At 37.2% G+C, this 22,569-nt stretch overlaps 1 protein-coding gene across 1 annotated transcript; it reads right to left on the bottom strand.

Annotated features, from left to right (window-relative positions):
* Positions 1 to 1,575: 1,575 nt before the first annotated feature.
* LOC129246468 (sterol O-acyltransferase 1) lies at positions 1,576 to 22,044 on the bottom strand. Its single transcript, XM_054885322.1, has 4 exons — positions 21,797 to 22,044; positions 7,762 to 8,242; positions 7,553 to 7,701; positions 1,576 to 2,808 (listed from the first exon to the last, which is right to left on the bottom strand). Exons 1-4 carry the CDS (start codon positions 21,867 to 21,869, stop codon positions 1,754 to 1,756), a joined length of 1,758 nt encoding a protein of 585 aa, XP_054741297.1. The 5' UTR covers positions 21,870 to 22,044; the 3' UTR covers positions 1,576 to 1,753.
* Between the last annotated feature and the right edge of the window lie 525 nt (positions 22,045 to 22,569).

Here is a 22,569-nt window from a genome sequence, read left to right as displayed (position 1 = left end):
AGCCTAATTCTCAATATTTCCGTAGATACAAAGCCAAAGGTAGGCGAGCGTTAGGTAGTTACGCTGTGATCGGACAGCTATAGTACAAACTTTATCTTCTTTTCTCGACTTTTCATTTTTATGATTTCTTTGAATTGGCGTATATGAATGAAAAAAAAACTAATGAACCTTTTGAAATTAATCATAGCTTGTTCCCTTCAGTATTAAATTCTCTTCTATTTGAACTAAAAAAATAGATAAAAAAAATTTTTCAAGATTTTTATACCAAGTTGAAGAGAATTTTTTTTATAGAAAGGCGGCCGCCGTAGCCGAATGGGTTGGTGCGTGATTACCATTCGGAATTCACAGAGAGGTCGTTGGTTCGAATCTCGGTGAAAGCAAAATTAATAAAAACATTTTTCTAATAGCGGTCGCCCCTCGGCAGGCAACGGCAAACCTCCGAGTGTATTTCTGCCATGAAAAAGCTTCTCATAAAAATATCTGCCGTTCGGAGTGGGCTTGAAACTGTAGGTCCCTCCATTTGTGGAACAACAACAAGACGCACACCACATATAAGAGGAGTAGCTCGGCCAAACACCTAACAGAAGTGTACGCGCCAATTATTTATTTATTTTTTTATTTTTTTCTTTAAAACCTCCAAAAAGTGGAAATTTTGGAATTTCTCTCAGTTTTCTTAGTTCATCTAGAATAAAAAATCATGATAATTAGAAATCCATTTGAATTTTTTGCTTTAGATAATAATTACGAGCTGTATCTTGTACACCAGTTGGAAACTCCAGCGTTGCAGCGCTCTACTAATTTCTATGCATTTTTTTTAACTTATTTTTATCAGTACAAAAATTTTTTATACAATACTTTTTAAATGTTCATTAAAAGATAGAAAAAACTTTGCAGTGCTAAATTATTTTTTTCCTTAAAAAAAAAAAAATCGCAAAGAGATGCAATTTTTAGACATCCAAAACCAGGCTCCCCCTTAAGAGTTTTACCTGTCATAAAATTTAACCTCTCCATTCTCAACTTTCTATTTAAGATATGTTAAAGAGTAAAAACACTTAAGTAGAAAACATTGATTAGTATCTCTTCACAGAGCTCGATTACAAAGGGTCCTTCAAAAGACGCGCCTAGATGTTGTTTTAAAATAAAACATGTAAATATGTTTCAATTCTTTCAGTTTTCACTATTTTTGTTCAAAATACCGCTCTCAATAATTATATGGTATGTGAAAAATTGCATCATTTAAATGTCCACCATTACCACATCTACAGGTAAAATTCGTCGAACAGTCGATTCAAGAATGCCTACTTATGGAGAACGTCGATATGGTGATGTAGAAGGTTGTTCAGCAACACTGTGCGCTACTGCAGCAATATTCTCAACAGAACGAACCAGTTTTGGGAAGTTTTTTCACAAACCGACTTATTGTCGACTCATTCGGACGATTATTCCCACCAAAAGTATCACGAATTTTGCGATATGTTGTTTTCAAAGGTCGATTGTTTGCAATATAAGTTTTAATAATCTTAACGCTTTGTTCTATCGTGATAAATTGTGCATCTGCAACTTGACGAATGCCAAAGCTGAGAAGTACCGTTTAGGAATAATTCACTACCGACGTCTAGGCGCCTCTTTTGAAAGATCCTTTATATGCATAAGTAAATAGAGATATGATTAAATTGATACAAATACTAGTTTCTATTCCTACAGTTAAACCTCTAAAGCCATGCTTGTAAGTATAAAACGATTTATCGCGCTATTATTCGCTGTAACAAGTCCACACTGTCGGCACTAAATAGTCCGTCCAATTCTCATATGTCCTAGGACAATTTTGGCGCGCGTAATGTTCCATGCTGTATAATGAAAACAATAAGCCATTGCCGAAAATCAGTGTTCCCCATACCAAAAAATTGCCAAGTCTCTTGGAGGTTTTGCGAGTAATAAAAACCATACATATAGCGAGTACACCAAAGAAAAAAAACATGACTGGGAAGAAAAGTTTTAAGGCAAATCCAATTATATGTTCGTGCACTATGGCTGATGTATAGAAAACCATTAGCGTTGCAGGCAACTTGGAGCTTTTAAAAATGTAGTTGTAGGTGTCCTTGTAGATATACTCGTAGAGCCAATCATGTACAACAACATTCCAATTACGGAAGAAAGCGTCATAGTTCGGCGAGGTCCACCAGTCCTTGTAAAACATACGATCGCCGAAACGCAATAATTCAGAAGTAAAATTCAACCAAGAATGGAGAATGAGATAGAAACCGCATAAAAATATTATGTTGTTGATAAAAAACATGTTATGCAACTTGACAATTAGGGAGGCTGTGGTTAATTCGTCACGTCCAATATTCTCGAACTGAACCTTAATGTAACGCTCAAACAAGAAACTGTAGATGAATGCTATGCCAACGATTTCCATAAATCTCGCCAGTGCGAATTTCCAGCGGATGTGTGAAGTGCGCGGATAGCTGTCGCGGTAGATGAGTGTAGGTGCGAACAGAAAGTATAGATAGGAGCTGAATGCAGGTAAGCGTGTGGCAAGTGTTGATTGCTGTTTATTCTTGGTGCCCTCCAATTCATTTGAATTGCTGTCAACTTTCAGCTTTCCGGCAAGCACACGCGCAGCGTTCGTGCGTACAAAGGAATGCATCTTCATAAGCAGTCTAGTTGACTCGAGTAGTAGAATGGAAGAGGTTATGAATGTTAACTCCAGTTTTAGACAAAGCGCAGAGGCTACATAACCAAAGACCAGCTGAGAACTAATGTATGCTATTAGGCAGGAATGTGACCAGAAACTTTGTAGTGCAGCTGAAAGTGGATAAGAAATCGATATATGTCAGTAATTTAATTATAAATAATTAACAATAAGAAATATACAAGTGTTTTTAACAAATTTCAAGTTTCAATTTAACAAATCACAAGTCAAAAATCATACTTCGAGATAGTGCACTCTATGGTACACGAGGACGGTTCAATAAGTACCCGTGGTTGATGACAGAGGCCGTTCCTGAGGGAAATTGGTGTTAGCATCGTATGATGCCATCTATCAAACGACGAAAAAGACAAATTTCAGACTGATTGATAGTTAGTTTGTATTTGGCAGCTATTCGTGATTTTCGCTAAGATGGAAAAAGAGCATTATCGTTCGGTAATTCTTTTTGGATGGGAAAAATGCGAGGAGATAAAAGCAAAGTTGTATGCTGTCTATGGGGATGCTTGGCCGTCTATGACCACAGTTAAATATTGTTTTAACATCCGTTTTTGATGAGGAGCGACCACGACGCCCTGCAGATGTGTTTACTGAGGAAATCAATCCAAAAGTCCGCGACATGATTCTCGCTGATCGACGAACGAAAGTGCGCGAAGTAACAGAGGTCAAAGGTGTGTCGATCGGAACGGGAATTAATATTTTACATGATAAGTTGACGATGAAAAAATTGTCGGCCTGTTGGGTGCCGCGATTGCTCACGGCGGATAATAAGCGGATGCGGCTGTTAACTTCGAAGCAGTGTTTGGAGCAATTTAAGCGAGATCCTAAGGAATTTTTGCGTCGAGTTGTCACCGTTCATGAAACCTGGATTGATCATTACACAACAGAAACTAAGTAACAATCAAAACAATGGATTTATTCCGGTGAATCTACTCCAAAGAAGGTGAAGACAGTTCCATCGGCGGAAAAGGTCATGTCGTCGATATTTTGGGATGCGAACGGCGTCATCCTCATGGATTTTTTAGAAAAAGGAAAAAACGATCACTGGATAATACTACAGTTGGTTATTAGACCGCTTTCACAAAAAAATGAAGGAGACACGGCGGTATTTGGCGTAAACGGAGGTGGTGTTCCACCACGATTACGTACCAGAACATTCATCCGGAGTGGTCGCCGCCAAACTGCGTAAATTGCGTTATAAATTGCTGTCGCATCCCCCGTTTTCACAAGATCTGGCTCCCTGCGACTTTTTTTTGTTCCCTAACATGAAGAAATAGGCGCGGGAAAAAATTAGTTCAAACGAGGAAATCATTGCCGAGACAGAGGCGTATTTTGAAGAGTTCCTAACTTTTGGAGCGGTTAAAAAAATGGCCGAGGCGTTGGGAGAAGTGTATCATTGTAAAAGGGAACTATGTTGAAAAAAAAGAAATTTGAAAAAATTGTGTCTTTATTCTCTTATACGAGTACTTACTTACTTATACATAGTATTCCCCTCCTTAAATCAGTGACTGTATGTATGCATACGATGTAGTTAGTGGAATATGGGACAATACTACACACTCGATTCTTTCTGAAATCGACTTCGACGATTATACTCTTGTTGGTGCTCCTACTGAATCTAGTGACTAATTATATCTGCCACTCAGAAGCGGCACAGAGCTACAGACACATCCCATCGCAAAGCAACGGGAAAGCGTGCATATAGGTACATATTACTAAATTGGTAACAGCGACAAAACAGCTGATCTCTATTTTCTTTATGGGAAATTTAAAATAAGTAGGTTGGCGGCCGCCGTAGCCGAATGGGTTGGTGCGTGATTACCATTCAGAATTCACAGAGAGGTCGTTGGTTCGAATCTCGGTGAAAGCAAAATTAATATATTAAAAACATTTTTCTAATAGCGGTCGCCCCTCGGCAGGCAATGGCAAACCTCCGAGTGTATTTCTGCCATGAAAAAGCTCCTCATAAAAATATCTCCCGTTCGGAGTTGGCTTGAAACTGTAGGTCCCTCCATTTGTGGAACAACATCAAGACGCACACACACCATATAGGAGGAGTAGCTCGGCCAAACACCTAACAACCAATTATATATATATATATATATAGGTGTAACGAGAATTGATGGGGTTATTATAATCAATAGCCATTATTCAATTATTAAATTAAATCAAATGATTACTTATTAAAAGCTTGCTCACTTTTAATATTCGCGTTTTAACACTTCCTTACAAGATGGTGGATTAAGAAGGATGCAGAAAGTGGAAAAAATTAAATCCTCTTGGGCAAAAATGGTAAAAAAAAGTGTTTTTCGAAGTTTAGCCATTATACAGCTATCTTATTAATGAATTATTTCATAGAAGAAGCGGATATAATAATTTTAATAAGAAGAAGTCAATATAATAATTTTAAAGTTTATTTGAAGTCACATATTAAAAACGAATCGGCCTCCAGTCACCGTTGCTGCAGTTCCCGAAAGACAAATCGAAAGCATTGAAGGAATCTTTTGTGTTTTATGGGGTTAGGTGTAGACAGAATTGTGAAAAAAATTGGATTTTTTTTTGTGCATTTTCTTAAAGTATAGTATCTTAAAGATATTGTGTGAAAATTTGAAGTGAATCCGACAAATACTTTTCGAGTTATTAATCAGCTAACAAAGGGCGCTCGGGCGTTCCGGAGCGTTCGAGAGCAAGTAGCTGGATGCTGCACGTATGAAAGCGGCAGATAAGCGCGCTAACGGTAACACTCGAGAAGGTAGAATGCTACGTAGGCAACAGCAAATCGATATTTTGAAAGCTGCTATGACGGCAGAAGAACATTATGTAGTCCAGGAATAGATAAATAATTCGTGTAACTCTTTAAAAATCGATAGTAAAACTTTAAATGAGTTTTTCTCAAAACTATGTTTTTTGAACTGTGATCACTGTAACTTAAGGGGTTATACGCAGTTATGACTTTCAAAAAAATCGATTTTTTTTATTGCATTTTTGTAATGTACATATATTCAAAAGTATACGCACGAAATTTGAAGTAGATCTAAGCAATACTTTCGGAGTTATACCTAAATATGTAGAGATGCCTCGGCACGTTTTAAGGTAGGTATTGAAACTTTAAACGTGTTTTTTTCAAAACGGCATTTTTCAAGTCGGTGTACACGATACCTCGAAAACGGCTTGTTTGATCGGTCAACCGTTTTAACTCAATCTTTAAAGATACATTTAGTAATTAATCGTTCCTTTTGTAAATCTGATACTTATTTTCCATTTTATAATCAATTTACGGCCAAATTTTAACGTAAAAATCGAAATCATTTCTTTTAAAAGCTGCCATTTTGTGAAAATTCACTATTTTGATTAGCTGAACGATTAATTACTAGATAATCTAATATATTAACAGAATTTGTTTGGTTTTTTGATTTCAGATAATCCAATCCTGAGTTACGATGTACACCGTAAATCGTCTTTTTTTAAAGGAGGTTCCAGAAATCGCCTGCAGCGCGCTCTATAATCAACATTTTCATAAATAAAAAATTTTGTTACGTTCTTGAAGGATGCTTTTATAACCGCCAAAAATTTTCAAATTAAAATATTCTGAAGTTTCTTCAGGATAAATCCTTGACAACCTGTCTTTTATTTGCTTCATAACTGCGTATAACCCCTTAAAAGTCGAGATTTCAATAATATGTATACTGCTTTTGAAAAACATAAAAAACTCGTGCCTGATCGAAGGATTTTTTTAAACAATTAATTGTCGGTCTTTTTCTCGAAAATCTGAAAAATATTTCCTGAGGCCGCCATATTGTTAAATTTGAAAAAAAGCTTCGATAAGGCACAAGATTATCTATTAATAAAACTAATTTCTCTTGTCCGATTGATTTTAGATGAATCTCCAAGGACTTGTGATGATCACCGCAAGGGACTTCTGGAGAAACGGGCTCCACACAAACAGCGATAACTTTTACAATTATTAATTTCTTGCTTGAAATTTTGCTAAAGTCAAGTCGAAATATGATGTATCAATGCTATGTTTTTATTTTTGTAAAATAAAGCAGTTGACGAGCAAAAAAAAAAATTATTATTTTGGGCCTCTGACTACCCCTAACCCCTTATGCTTGTACTCCTTGGTTATTAACTAATTTGGCAATATGTATATAATATATTGTATAAACGAGTTTATAGGTACATGCATGGGGTTTGCTTTTGCAGTGATTTGAATTACACCGCCCGCCAATCCCGCTCAGAATATGCGAGAATGAACTTCTCGTTTGTGCACTCTTCAAAATAATCCATTCGGCTCCGGAAATTCCTCTTAGCTATATGACGCTCTGAGGTTTCTTTAAAAATTTCTTCAAGTTCTATTCCAATTCTATTTCTTTCTTGAATATAAAAAGGATGTGCATTTTCTATCACAATTTATATTTTGTATAACAACAGACCATCAACGAAAATAATTTAAGCCTGGAATGGAATAGAAAGAAAACAGTTGGTACTGTCGAAGCGACAAATGTTAAACAATGAATTGACTGCCTGTTAAATTTGTCGCCGGCATAAACATATGTATATAAACATATATACATATACCAGAAAACAAAAATGTGTTAAACGAGAAAATACATTTTAGCGCAATGTCGAGAAAATGACGCTTGGAGTTGTTAGTGCGAGTTTTCAAAGCATGAACGTTTTTTTTTACATTTCCATATGTGAAGTATTTTGTCTAATACCCTGCTGAAATTGAGTCAACTTAACATATTATATATGAATTACTTTCAAAAATAGTGCTCCGCACTGACCCTTTATATTTAACGTCTTTTTCACTTAGAGTCTACTGGACGGTTTTTTACTTACGTTGTCTTGCCAGTTTGACCCGCACATTAGCCCACATTTTGAAGGCATAGTAAAGCAGGAATACAACAGCATGTTCCAACAACCAGATTCCAAATACATATTGAATTTTCGCCAAACTTGACTTGAAGGTACCCAAACCAATGTACACTCTGTAAAAAAGCAAGAAATATTAATAAATCTTCAGCTCGTCTTATCATGAAAATACTGACCTTCCTTCTGTGAAATAATCGTATGAAATGCTATGTAAAAGTAAAATCAACAATACTGCGCCAAAAATGTGATAAATTGTGCGCATGTGGTCGACTTCCAGCAACGCCGTGAGATACGATTCGCGCACAACGAACACTTTTTCAGGCAGAGGTCGTGGTTGTTTTTTATGTTTGGCCGGCTGTTTGCTTTCTGCATTTGAGTCTTCCGTTGTGCTGGCGAGAATTGTTTTTGAATCAGTTGGGGCATGATTAGACCCTTCTGTGGCTAAGATGCGATTGCTCCACGTGCTACCGTTCTGTGGCTTGGCGAATGCTTTGAATTCGTTCAATTGAAGCTCATGTTTGCGCAGCTCTTGTACGACACCTTCAAACTCTTCATGTAAACGTTTTTTGAAATCTTCAAGCAAAACATTTTGCAAACTCTGTAATCGCTCGTTTAGGTAGTTGGGTTCGACGAAATTGTTATTCAAATTTGTGGGATCTGTAAAATGAGTAAAAGTTTGACATAAATAAATTGAGATGGAATATTTTTGTTTTTTTTGTATTGTATAAGATTTGTGAGATTTTATTATGCTTAGAATAGAAGGGGTTAAATTTTTATTTGGCATCTTTCACGTATCCATAAAGTAACAATTTTTCTATGGTTCAATTCGAATTGAAAAAAAATTTTAAAAACTACGTCAGTCCCTAGAATTGTGAAAAACATACATAATCGAAAGGTATTCAGCTATTGAATGGTCATAAATCTGAGTTTAAAAAGTTTTATTGAATACTTTATTTGCGCTCAGATTTGGTGAAATTTTTGCGGTGATTACGGATTTCGTTGGACCAAACTTGTCCAATTGGAATATTTCAACAAAAGTTTTACAGAGCTGAAAACCAAATATTACCTCTACTTCACACAAATATACCACAACTTTAGTCCCCATAATTTCGCTACGACCCTTTCGAATGCCATTACATTTTTCAGTTCTTCCATTCATATTTTTAAAATTCTCTGTCAACTTTGGAAATACTTTGCATACGTATTTATTAGGTGAGGCCTACACGTTTAACAAATATCACGACATTTGGAGCGATTTGCCACTTGAAAAAAAAAAATCTTGGACAGTTTTGTGTTTGGAGAAGTCAGTTGTGTGTTATGGTGTTCCAAAATTAAAAAGTCGGACTAGGCGGTCAAAAAATGTGTGGTGGTTATGGGATCACTTGAATGCATTAGCAAAGCGGTGATTTTACGGTTACCTTCTGGTAGGCTAATTCTCGAAAATGTTCATAATAAATTTTATACTTTATTTTATATGTATAATTTCTTCATTCTCCTTAATAATTATTTCTTAAGGGGTCCGGGTGGTCTAGAGCTCGAAAATGAATTGTTTTGTACAATAAAAAAATTGAAAAATGATATTTAAAATTTTAGGCGTTTAATTTAACTTATTTTACATACAAAAATTAAATTTTTTTTATTTTAAAAATGGTGCTGAAGTTCAACCACCCGAAAAATTGGACCTGGATGGTGTTGTCCATTTTGGCTTTTCTATTTATTTGAAACACAAAAACCGAAAAAATTATTAGTCAGTATGACTGTAGGAAAGGAAGGTGCACTGGCTACACTCAGCAGATGGGCTGCCAGTTGCGGTCTCAGAGTCAACTCTGACTAAACGGAGTTGATGCTATTCACCAGAAAATACAAGCCTCCACCTTTTAAGCTTCCTAGACTTAACAACCAGTGTCTTACTCGTTCATCGGAAGTCAAGTATCTTGGTGTAATACTTGACCCCAAGCTCCTCTGGAAGCTGCACATAGAAAATCGAGTTAAGAAGGCCAATATAGCCTTCTACGCCTGTAAATCTATGTTCGGCAAAAAATGGGGTCTCGAGCCACGTGTCGTACTTTGGATGTACAACTTAGTGGTTCTGCCAATTTTGACATACGGTTGCCTAGTTTGGTGGGTAGCTCTTCAGAAGGGCTACAACACCACTTAATTCCTGTGAATCTGCAGGTTAAATCCATTGCTGTTCAGAGTGCTATTAGGCTGAGGGAGATTGGCCTTTGGAGACAACTTCCTGTAGGACATAGTAGTATCTTGAAGCAGATCTCCCCTTCCTTCACTGTTACTCGCACCGACCTCTCCATCCGCAAACTGTGCTTTGAGGGTTGTGCTAGGGCTATCTTTCCGAGCAGGCAAGATTGGAAAGAGAGGAGAGTCGGTACGGATATAGATGCCTGTGTTTTCACTGACAGATCCAAAATGGAGTCTGGGGTGGGAGCGGGGGTTTACTCTAAATCAGCCAGCATTTCGGTCTCCTTTAAAGTGCCGGAAACAAGCAGCGTTTTTCAAGCAGAGGTCTTCGCGATCCTGCAGGCATGCAAAATGCTTCGGGATCGCTGTTGAGAGGGAGACATTAATATTTTTTCCGATAGCCAAGCTGCAATCAAGGCACTGTCTTCGCCGTATTGCAGCTTTCTTCTCGTGAACTCCTGTAAGGAGGAACTCAAATGCCTTGAACGTGCAGGAAACATTTCCCTCATCTAGGTTCCTGGGCACAGGAATATAGAGGGAAATGAAATTGCCAAGAAGCTTGCCAGGAAGGGGTCGGCAGAACCGGTTCCAGCTGTCCCCTTCTCAGACATTGGTATCCCCTTGGCCGTCGTTAAAGGGAAACTACACAATTTCTTTCTAAAAAAAGCGCAAGACAGATGGAGGTCTGTGTCATTGTGTGCTATTTCAAAAGCACTATGGCATCAATATGATAGAAACAAAACGTTTAAGGTGATGGAAATCCCCCGCCATTCAATTTCCAAGCTCATTGTGCTCACTGGTCACTGGGTGATCGGCGCTCATGCAGAGAAGCTTGGAATTCCGAACAACCCCTATTGGAGAAGCTGTGGCGATCCTGCACGGAAAGAGACCGGGAAACACTTTCTCTGCAAATGTCCGGCTCTGGCGGCTAGGCGCTTGAGATTCCTTAGCATGCCCTTTGGGGATGACTTGAAGAAATTCTCCAGCCTAGATTCCTTTTCTCTCCTCCGCTACATCAATAGCACAGGATGGCTGTAGACGGTTTTCTCTCCTCCCTAAATCCTTTCACAGGTAGTGGTCCACATTATGGTATCAAAACGGCACGTAAGTGCTACTTGTAGTGTACCTGGGGTACTCTTGCCATCTTACCTACTTACCTACCTATGACTGTAGCTATGTCCCGTACTAGAACAAAAAAATATAATATGACAAAATGGCACGGTTTTGGATTTGACACTCTAAAAATCGGGTTATTTTCAGTTTTTTAATAAAAAAAATACGAAATAATGGAAATAAAAATATGATTCAAGTACGAGCGAGAGCCATTGATGTTGTGAATAACATGTTAAAATTTCAGACGATTTGGTTGAATAGTTTTTTTTTGACAACACCAGGCCGAAAAAAAGTTGTTTCGCGATAACTGAGTTTAAAGTTTGAGGTACACGAGTGCGCGGGCCGCGGAAACCAGCAAGTGGGCAGTTGAAGCGGGACTAAAAGTAAATCCTGATAAGACGGACTTAGTACTGTTCACCAGGAAGTACAAGATTCCGAACTGGACCCATAGGTTAAAATATATACTAAGGTAATGTTGGAGTAGGAGTAATGTTGGATATCGAACTAACGTGGAAGCTCAATGTGGAAGAACGAATGAAGAAAGAACTCTATACCTTATACGCCTGCAGAAAAATGGTCGGTAAGACATCGGGCTTATCTCCACGACCAATACTGCACTATGGCATTCTAGTATGGTGGACAAGTTTGAACAAGAAGACATACGCTAAAAAATTGGAGAAAGTACAAAGAGTTGCAGAGCTGCAATGCGCACCACTCCTACAACAGCGCTGAACAGGATACTTGCCCCTCACCCAATAGACTTAATAGCAAAAAGTTCTGCGAAAAAATACGTCTGCGGTTTGGCTTTTGACATCAGTTCAAAAGCCTTATGGACGCAACCGAATATGCAGAGGCTTAAACGCTAGTTCAGACTACGTTATTCCTCAAGCTTATTGCAACAGGGAGCCTTAGGTAGGATTAGTAAAGGATGGAAGGCGGAAGGATCAACTTTCAACGCACTACACTTTTAACATAGTATACGCAGTCGGTTCCAAAACGAAGAGGGTGTTGGAGCTGTAGTGTTCTGTTCGGAACTTCAATTACCGGACTACTGCAGTGTGTTCCAAGTCGAGATCTACGCGGCAACGAAAGCAGCAGACTTAGCCATAGAGAACACTCCTCCGAACGCTCAAATAAACGTTTACATTGACCGGCAAGCAACCGTCAAGGCAATAGCAGCTGAAATGACCAACTCGCACTGCGTACGACAATGCCGGAACAGGATTGATGAGATAGGAACTGAGAAACAAGCCACAATCGACTGGGTTCCAGGTTCCAGGTTCTTCCAGTAGCTAGCACGCCGGTGTACAATCACTTTTCTGCAAACAACGACTCGATATAGATGCAGCAATAATTCAGGAAGCGAATTCAAGATAGGAAAGAACCAACCCATACAGGATCGCGAAAATCATGCTACGCGTGCACAATGTCAGGTCTACAAACTAACTTTTATCTCTTCCCAGGAAAGAGTGTAAACTTGTAGTGGGGATACTGACGGGACACTGTCTCACTCCATAGTCCATGCGGCCAAACTGAAGCTAGTGCAGAACGATACATGCACAATATGTATCGAAGTCAACGCGAGAGGAGCTCTCGAACACCTACTCTGCCAATGTCATACACTTAGCAAAACACGAATAAACTGCTTAGGTTCTACATCATTTTCAGCATTAGTAAATATGGCAGAATAAGATATTAGCAGCCTACTTAAATTATCCAACTAAGTCTAACCTAACCTAACCTAACATTTGCGAAACATTTCTGGATGATGCATGAATTGATGATGATGCAGATGTTGTTTCACGTGTTGAAATATTTGCATTCCTATTATGCTCATGTATGAAATTCCAAAATGAAGAAAAAAGTTGTTTATAATAGCGGCCGCCTCTCGGCGGAATGTTTGAAGTTCCCGGTGTATGTTTTTAAATGGGGGAAAACGGATTATCTACTAGTACATAGTATGTATGTACATATACTCGTATAAGTGCCGCAAGTCTGGTTTTTATGTTTTTTCTTTGTGCACAACGAGTAGAGATCACCCCTAATGTTGCTAAGCGACTGTTGGATGTGAATTAGCTGGTAGTACACTCCACCCACACACACATATAGTATGTGGAAGGAAGGAAAAGTGATGAATGCAAAACATCGTTTTTGTTTTACTTGAAAATTTGTAAAATTGTAAAATGTTACAAAATAAGGAATTGTCGGTTTGTTTTTCATAAAAAACTTCAAATTATCTGTTTTCGACAGTTTATTATGGATGTCGTTACACTTTGATGAGGTCGCTCATTGTCGAGTGCAAATTTATGTACATTTCATTAATTTAATTTACTTTTTGTACATACCTACATATGTATGTACAGTGCTGAGCAAAACGAAAACTTTTTCAAAATAAAATAAGGTTATGAAAATACAATTCGCTGTACCTCTCATTGTGAAATTAAAGGCTTGAATGAAAAAATGGTTGTATGTACCTATACTGGTATAATTGTAAATAGGCATATTACACCTTTACATATCTACTCGTATAAGAATCTATAAAGGTACTAATACAATAACATTTTATTGTTTTTGCTGGTGTTATCGCTATAAATCGTATTAAATTGACTTTTCTAATGCGCGCAACCCTTCTCTGAATACTTATCAAATTGCTGGTTGAACTTTAAAACAGTCAACGAGATTAGGAACTTAGGTGCCTTGTTTAGCAGCAAATTTACATTTTGCAATCACATAAACTAAAGTACGTATGGTGCAAAATACGTCAATTGCATCCATTTAAAAAAATTTGATGAAATTTGGTGAAGGTAGCATTAATTAGAGAAAATAAATGTGAGAAGAAATATTGAGTACACCTCCCCTTCCCTCAATTCCCTCTTTACACGATAGATCGTTCCCATAAAATTCGTGGAAACAATTTTCCATTCACTAAATATATTATAAAAAATAAATTATTAAACGGCGAGAGCAAAATCTAGTTTCAGAGACTTTTGCAGAGACTAATTTAAACGCTTTGTACATACGTCGAAAAATATCATCTCTGAGATTAAAGAAAAACTCATAAAATATTGAAAATCGTGTTAAAACAAAATAATTCATGTAAAAAAAGAATTTTTGTTTCTGTTTAACTCGAGTTAAATCAAATTCGTGTCAAAAGCGAATTAGGTGTAGTTGCGAGATACACAGCTCACAACAAATGATAGCACATTTTATACAAAAACTAGAAAAATTCTACAAACTTTCCATACCCGTTCCGTGGTTTTTGGTAACTGCATCCATATATGCAGGTTATTAGATTTTAGTATATTAAAGTCCAAGTTTGAACTAATTTTTTTCCTTGACGCTTTGCGCCTTTTCTCCATATAACACGAGCACGAAAGTTATTTTTGTACTATACTTTCATATAAAAATAATGAGCACTAAAAACAAGACGATGACAACAACCGATGAAGCGACGCTTGCAGTGTTTGAGAGAAAGATTCTGCGTAAGATTTTTGGACCCTTGCACGTTGGCAACGGCGAATATCGCAGGCGATGGAACGATGAGCTGTATGAGCTTTACGACGACATAGACATAGCGCAGCGAATAAAGATCCAGCGGCTACGTTGGCTGGGTCATGTCGTCAAAATGGATACAAACGCTCCGGCTTTAAAAGTATTCGATGCGGTACCAGCTGGTGGTAGCAGAGGAAGAGGAAGACCTCCTCTGCGTTGGAAAGATCAGGTGGAGAAGGACTTGGCTTCACTTGGTGTGCCCAATTGGCGCCGGAAAGAAACGACTGGCGCGCCTTGTTAAACTCGGCCAAAATCGCGTAAGCGGTTATCGCGCCAATTAAGAAGAAGAAAAACAAGAAAAGAAAAATAGTTAAACTGTGCTTCCGTTTTATTTTGAGTGATAGGTTCAAAATTTTGATTTTTTTATGTGATTTTTTGATGTTTGTTTATCGGTTTAAGAGGCACATACCAAATGTTTTCTGTACGATTGTACTTGTGTACCTTGTACCTTGTGAAAAAAAATTAAAAAATAAAAAATTGAAAAAACGTTTTGATAAAAAATTGCAAAAGATTGCAGGAATATGCGTAACCGGCGCTATAAGCAAAATTCCAATAGTGACAATAGAAAGACTTCTCGCCTGGCATCCAATGAAATTAGGAGGAAGAAACTCAGCCAAAAGATCTGCACTAAGACTGAGAATGACAGGACAATTCTCACAAAGTTTTCTTGGTCACAGTAACAAACAGGACATAAACGGAAGGTCAGACTACGTTATTCCACAGGTAAACTACGGCAAGAGGCTTGGTAGACTGGCAGAAAGGTTTAGAACCCGATATCCACGCGTACAATTTGTTTACAGCTGGATCCAAAATCGCGGAAGGAGTAGGAGCGGCTGTCTTTTGCCGCAGTTTGATCTCCAGACAGTCTTTTAGGCTTCTTGATCACTGCAGCATATTTCAAGCTGGATCTGTGCTGTGACCAAAGCAGCTGAATTAGTGTTGGAATTTACTTCCCTCGACACCCGCCCAAAGATTTTCATCGATAGTCAAGCTGCTATTAAAACAATAATGGCTGTAATTACTAGCTCGGAAAGCGTCTAATACTGTAGAGCTCTGCGAGAATGGACAGGCCACAATGTATTGGAACTAACTCGGAAGCCTTGGGTTGCTAAAATAACGCTACAAACTTGCAACACGAAAACAACCAACTTTATTTTATCACTCCCAAGGAAGGAATGTAAAATATTGGTTAGAGTACTGACGGGACATTGCCCCACTCTATATCACGCAGCTTAACTGGGAGTAGTCCAGAACGACGCATGTAACTTATGCAAAGAATAAAGGGCTACGTTAGAGCACCTCATTTGCCACGGTCCTGCTCTAAGCAGAACTCGCTACAACTGCCTGGGATCGGTATACTTTCCTTCTCTCAAGGATATTGCTGACAAAAGTTTTAACTGTTTATTAAAACTCGCAAAAACATGTATCACGAACTATGTTTAACACGAACTCAGCAACAATGGCGACTCTACGGACCCTGGTGGTCTATGTGAGATCTATTCAGATCAGTCAGATGTATCTAACCTAACCTTTGGTAAGAAAATGTTTTCTAACCTTCATTAAATTTTTTTTCAAATTTCGACATTATTAATTTTTTAGATTTACTTCTTAATTTCATAGTTTTTTGTACAATCAAGGCGATTCAGACTGTTATAGGTATGTATGTACATACATCGACAAACAATAACTTTATATTCTTATAATAACATAATTGGCAAGAAGAAACAAAAACTGAAATATAAGAGTACTTCCTGTAAACTTATTTAACATTAATATAATTATAAATTATTTGTCAAACTTCGCGGGATTAAAATTTCGCTCTAGTTATTTTTTTCATGAGTTGGCAGCACTGTTAATAACATCTGGGCCAACTTTCATGTGAATGTCATTATCAGTAATATATTTACGCTTGTGTTTACCAAACGACCAAGAGTGCATTTTTCGATTTTTACGATGTCTGATTTGATTGAGCAGAGAAGTGCCATCAAATTTTGTTTACGGAATGAAATTTCGGCTGCGGAAACGTTTAGCATGTTGCAGAAGGCATTTGGTGATTCGACCATGTCGCAGAAAAATGTTTATAAGTGGCACAAAGACTTCAAAGAGGGTCGAGAACGTGTTGATGACTTGGAGCGCTCCGGACGACCATCGACGCACATAGGGGTATTTGAACAATCTAAGGGGCCAAAAGTATTTTTTGGGTTTAATGTGTGCTAATGGATGTTTCTGAATAAAACCAACTAAAATAATGAACTTAAAACATTTATTGAATGAAATATAATATGAGAATGAAGAAAGATTTACAAGATCAAACATAAAAAAATATAAACAATTAAAAAAAGCATCCAATCAAATGGTATTATCTAGATTTTCTTCATCGCAACGTGAAGAAAATTCTAGGTTTGGATCGGCAGGCATGAGCATTTCCAATGTTTCTGGCAGAAATGATTGGGACTTTCTTCTTTTTATTTGCCTCCTAGAGCTCATTAAGGGGTCCGAGCTTAAAAGGAGGCGGTTAAAAATATCCCTGTTGCAATTTTCTCTAGTAAATTTTCGGGCAAAATTTAGCCGGTAAGAGCGGAAATGCTTATTTCGGGCTTCTGCAGCCTCTTCAGAGAGCTGGCCAATTGGTAACAAAGCACTCTTTATTATAACAGCTCCATGAATAAGTATTTTGTGCATTGTGGGTGTCATGGGACGCCACGGATAAAGATCCACATATAATCGAGCAGTTTCTGTTGCATAAATATCATATTTTTCAGGATTAATTTTATGACCACTAGAAATTGTTTCTAGAATAACTTTCAGTCTATATATTAATTCGTAGCTGATGCCTGTTATATCGGATGCTAATTGAGGATTGTCGAAAAATCTTCGGCTTGTGTTACCGTCATTGGTATTACCGAAATTCGCCTTTGGCATATCTATTAACAATCCCGTTTCTTGGCGAAACCTGTCCTGGATCTCTTGTTTTCTCTCTTTCTCGAGGTTTTTTTCAGTTTCTCTTTTTCTTGCTCTATATTTTTTACTGGCAACTTATAAGCCAAAGGGAGAATGCTCTCAAATATTCTTATCCTGGCATGTAATACCGAAAGGCCGAATTGAATAGCCTCGAAATTAACATCTATTGTTTTATCCAAATTGTTGAAATCCTTTGAGGTTGTGCCGTAAATGTAGCAACGACTGGTTGATGTGGTTCCTGTGGCAGCATTACAGACCTTTCCGTCAACCATTGTCATTAAAAATTCGTGTTTCCGACAAAATCGAGGAGAAGATGGTGTTGGATTTTCCCATATAGTCTTTTCCATGTTTTGGCCGCATACTAATTTTACAGGAACAAAGTAGCTTTGAAAAATGTTCGTATCTGAATCCGTATCATTTTCAATCTTTTGTTTGAACTGGGTCTGTTGGGACCCGTCGCAACCCCATTTACAAATTAATTTAAGGGTCTCACATTCTTGGACCTTCAATGTTGTTAGTACCTCTTCCAGGTAGTCCGATAATCGTCTAACGGTAAGGTCGACCAAAGGTTGCAATTCGGCTTCCGCACCTGTACTATTTACAGTGCAACATTCTGGTGGCGGATAACACTTCTTTTTTTCTTTTTGTAAAAGACTATAACAAGGAAAGAATTTCTTATTTGTTCTTCTTATTGTCTCGTATTGGTCTCGTGTTAGATCCGCATCGATGAACATTTGCATTGCTTCCTGGACAGATAAGGGGCAAATTTTATCTTTTGATGACTTTGTTCGATAATAGGCCTTTTTATATTTGGTTTCGCGAGTTGGCGAAGTAATGATTTCTTTTAGCACATTCGAAGCATCTCGTTTTCCTGACTTTCTTAATTCTACTTGCGCAGCATGCACGATAAGGTTTTGATCAAAATTAGAGCGCATTTCCTCAGTTTTTCTTCTTTTACTTCTTTCGCTCAGATCTCCAAAAGATTTACTCGGTCGTCCTGTTCGATTTGAAGGACTGTCAGCAACAACGGGAATGGCGAAGGTTCCGTTCAGCGAAGATTCATTACTTTTTAGGAATACCGCTTCTTTATAATGAGCTTTAGTCCATCGATTTTTAAATTCTGATTTGAAATGTGCAAAATTGCTTTTCAACGTCTCAATTTGATTGTCAGAGAATCCTTTAATAGACATAAACTGATTTTTCAAGAAATTTAGCCTTGCCTCTATGTTGGGTAAATTTTCATTGTTCATGAGGTCAAACAAGTACTTTCTAGTCACAATCCTCATTCGCGATGCTCCCATTGAACCTAACACAAATAAATATTTCGCTTAATCCCTTGTAATGGAAAATACCTTTTTCATAAAATTTTACCAACAACATTCAAAGCACTAAAATACCGTTTATCCGGACTTATCCGGATCAAATTCTTTGATGAATTGTCAAAACAAGGTACATACTAAACAATTACAATCGAATCTTAACCGGATCTATCTCGATAGTATTACTTATTGACTAACAAATATTATTTGAAGAAAAAAAAAATAGTTTGAGAAGGTGTGTACTTATAGGGTTGAAAAGTTAACTTTAATACTTGAAAATTATAAAGATTCTAATTGATTTCATTCATTACTAACCTGATGCTTCAGAATCCATAACTCTTTACTCCGCTGTTGAACACAAAAACATAAAATTTCACTTTTAAAGTTTGGGTTTTGCAAGAGTGCCGAGAACAGATAACGTACACGAGGTGATACGATCGAATTCCGACTGCCGTTATCGTATGTCAAATGTTTGTAGGGTGCGCGGGAGGGGCTGGCTTTTGTTCTCGGAAGGGTCAGGTACCTCAGGAAGCCATTTTTGTAAATGTATTTATTGTTTTGTTAAATGGACTTTTGACCCCGTAGATCTTTCAAATACCTGTATGTGCGACGTCAACAGATGACCAACACGTCAATAAAGTGAAGGAGTTAGTGCTCAAAAATCGTCGGTTGACTGTTAAAGACCTTACTGATATGATCGGAATATCATAAGGATCTGTGAAAACCGTTTTGAAAGACCATTTGGGCCTACGAAAAGTCAAATCTCGTTTGGTACCGAAAACTCTCAATTTCTTTTGAAAAAAAGTCGTCGCGTTGATGTGTGTGAAACAATGCTTTCAGACTATCAGGACAAGCTCAAAGGCGAGGCCAGACCGAAAAGAGCACGTCAAAGTCGTTCAAAAATAAAGGTCATGATGACAGTTTTTTTCGATTTTCGAGGTGTGGTGCACTATGAATTCCTTCCACCTGGCCAAACTGTTAATAAGGAATATTATTTGAGCGTTATGCGTCGTTTACGTGAAGCAATTCATCTAAAAAGACCAGAATTATGGGCCAACAACTCTTGGTTTTTGCATCACGATAATGCACCGTCTCACACTGCACTCGTTCTTCGCGACCATTTCGCCAAAAATTCCATGCATATCGTTCCGCAACCACCGTATTCGCCTGATTTGGCTTCGTGTGACTTCTGGCTATTCCCAAAACTCAAGAGACCACTCCGGGGAACCGTTTCGAGTCGATTGAGGAGATAAAAGCTGAATCGAAGAAGGTGCTGATGGCTATACCGGAAATGGACTATTTGGGATTGGAAAAATCGTTGGCATAAGTGTATTTCATCGAGAGAGAATTATTTTGAAGGGGATGAAACTGATTTACAAGAATAAATAACGATTTTTCATTTTACAACCAAATTCACCTTACTTTTTGCCCACAGTAGTAAATAATTAAAAAAAAAAAAAAATGTGCTGAAGTAAAAGCCAGGATTTTTTCATTTAAAATTAAAAAAAAAAAATTTTAAATATAAGTAATATAAATTTTATATATGATAATGATATACTCAATTTCATGGAAGAATTTGATTATACTTCTTTTAAATTATACTCAAATAAAAGCTGGGAATTTTCGCTTCAAAATGATATTTGAGTTTTTATGGGGAGACAAAATTCTTGATTGAATTTTGATCTCGAGCACACTCGATGCGGTGCAATCGATCAACGAACAAATCAACGTGATTTACAACACAACTTGGATTTTTCTAACAATTTGCACAACAAAAAAATCTAAATTGCGAACTCTTTAGCCGTTTTATAGTAGAGCATCTCACCGAATTAGAAACATATGCACGACTATGTGGCTTTTGGATTTGCGGTTGTCATAACTTTAAATTTCCTTACTTTATTTTCTTTGCTAGATCGCGTTTAGAAAATGCAAACTTTATAAAACATTTTTCTATAATATTTTGAAATTGGAATTACTGTGTTAACAGTATGCAATTATGCTTACTCATACTTTGCTTTGACTTGTCGCACACTTCACACATCAGAGTGACTGAGAGATAAGTCTGCTTTATTTAGTTATCTCCTGCAGAGCTCGGCGAGAGGCTAGCGCACGTTTAAAATTACGCTTGGAAGAGTCTACAGCACAAATGTCTTCCTCCAATTGCCAACTTCAAAATTAAAAAAAAAAATGCACATTAATGCCAAAACGTTCAAGAATCCGTCAATGATTAGTTTTATTGTTTGATAACTATTTCTCGCTGCGTTTCTCATTCATTGATTTCATATTTTTCGCTATTCAATAACCAGCATTATAATGAAACTTAATTTAGTGCTAGTTTAACATCACAAATAAAAGTTAAAACAATTTGTCTACTTTAATGTGAATGCGGGGGTCGAACATGAATCTTCTGCTGAAATGCCACGCTCGATCACACGACGTTACCGAAACGACCCGGATTTATATCCGGCACGGACTGCTATTCCAGCAGCATTTCCCAAGGATGTATGGTGACTGTTTATGCTGTACAACAACAATCACGATCACTTTGCTTTGCCTTAAGTTTTTAATACTCACTGCGTTTTAATTGCATTAATGAAAGTAACTAATTTTTTGGTTATCAAAAAAAAAAAATGCTTTAGCGTTACACAATACTGTATATGAATAAAGTTGAGTTTTCCGCGCTTTGTACCGCATTGTTCTCATTTAATTTTTATTAAATAAAAATACATCAAATTTTGTTTTTATTGAAGATTGTTAATATTCCACTTATCTTTAGTTTTATTGGATGATTTACGAACATAATTTAGCAGTTGCGAAACTTTTTTGTTCAACGTGGGGCTTGACTACCGATTCTGCTTCATTATATATTCACATACAAATATGATGCATGGTGATTTTGTTTTAATTATTTTTTTTTTTCACAAAAGTTTCACAAGCGTCAGTTTAAAAAGAATAACATACGACACAAAATATTTTAAGCGCCTTTCCCTATAACACCTTAATTCTTCCAATTGCATTACTTTCGATTTTTGTTCAAACTTAATTTTGTTTTACGAAAATTTGGTCTTACCTCTCTTTAATTGACCATTTGGTAGTGATTTAATTTGCTCACTTTCGGCACTTTTTATTTTTTCTTCCGCCATGTTTTTTTTGCAAATCACTTTTGCTTTCCTTTAAATTCGCATTCGAGCAACGGTGCGCGGGAGAAAGAAAGAATCAGATTTTTGTTGGTTTTTGATCGATTTCTTAATCTTTATATGTCACTGCTTCCTTCCCTGATGTTGAGTTGACGAATACTCTGCGCTTATTGAGTATTGTCAACGCTTCGGTTTAGTTTTATACGCCATGCAGTTGCTATAATATTTACAGGGAGTCGATAGCGATCGATGATTACCTAGTGAATACTATTGTAGTGGTTGTTTATTACATTCACTTCTTCTCAGTTCGTTGTTAGTGTTTGTGTGCTTCACTCTTTTTACCTCCTTCTCTTCTACAATGAAATATGCATACGCATATATGTTTGTACGAGTATGGGACTTTTTGGACTTTTATGATGTCGGGCGCAGATGATTAGCCAAGTGCAAGTACAATAGTTTGTGTGGAGCGTCATAAAATCAGCTTAACAGGAGTGCAAAATAATCAAACGCCTTCGGTACGCACTATTTGTACTTGCACTAGAGTGAGTGCGGTCAAGAGCACTGATGTAGACACATACACACATACATACATACGTAAGTACAATATGTTTTGAGCGGCTGATCGTGCTCTTTCTACCGATGCCCATCAGATGAATTAAATTTTAACGATTGATGGAGAAACTTAAAACTATAAACGGTTGAACAT

This window comes from Anastrepha obliqua, chromosome 4 (assembly GCF_027943255.1).
Source record: "Anastrepha obliqua isolate idAnaObli1 chromosome 4, idAnaObli1_1.0, whole genome shotgun sequence".
In the NCBI taxonomy this organism is placed as follows: domain Eukaryota; kingdom Metazoa; phylum Arthropoda; class Insecta; order Diptera; family Tephritidae; genus Anastrepha; species Anastrepha obliqua.
Note: the sequence above shows the minus strand (reverse complement) of the source record. Positions and strands in the feature narration are given on the sequence as shown.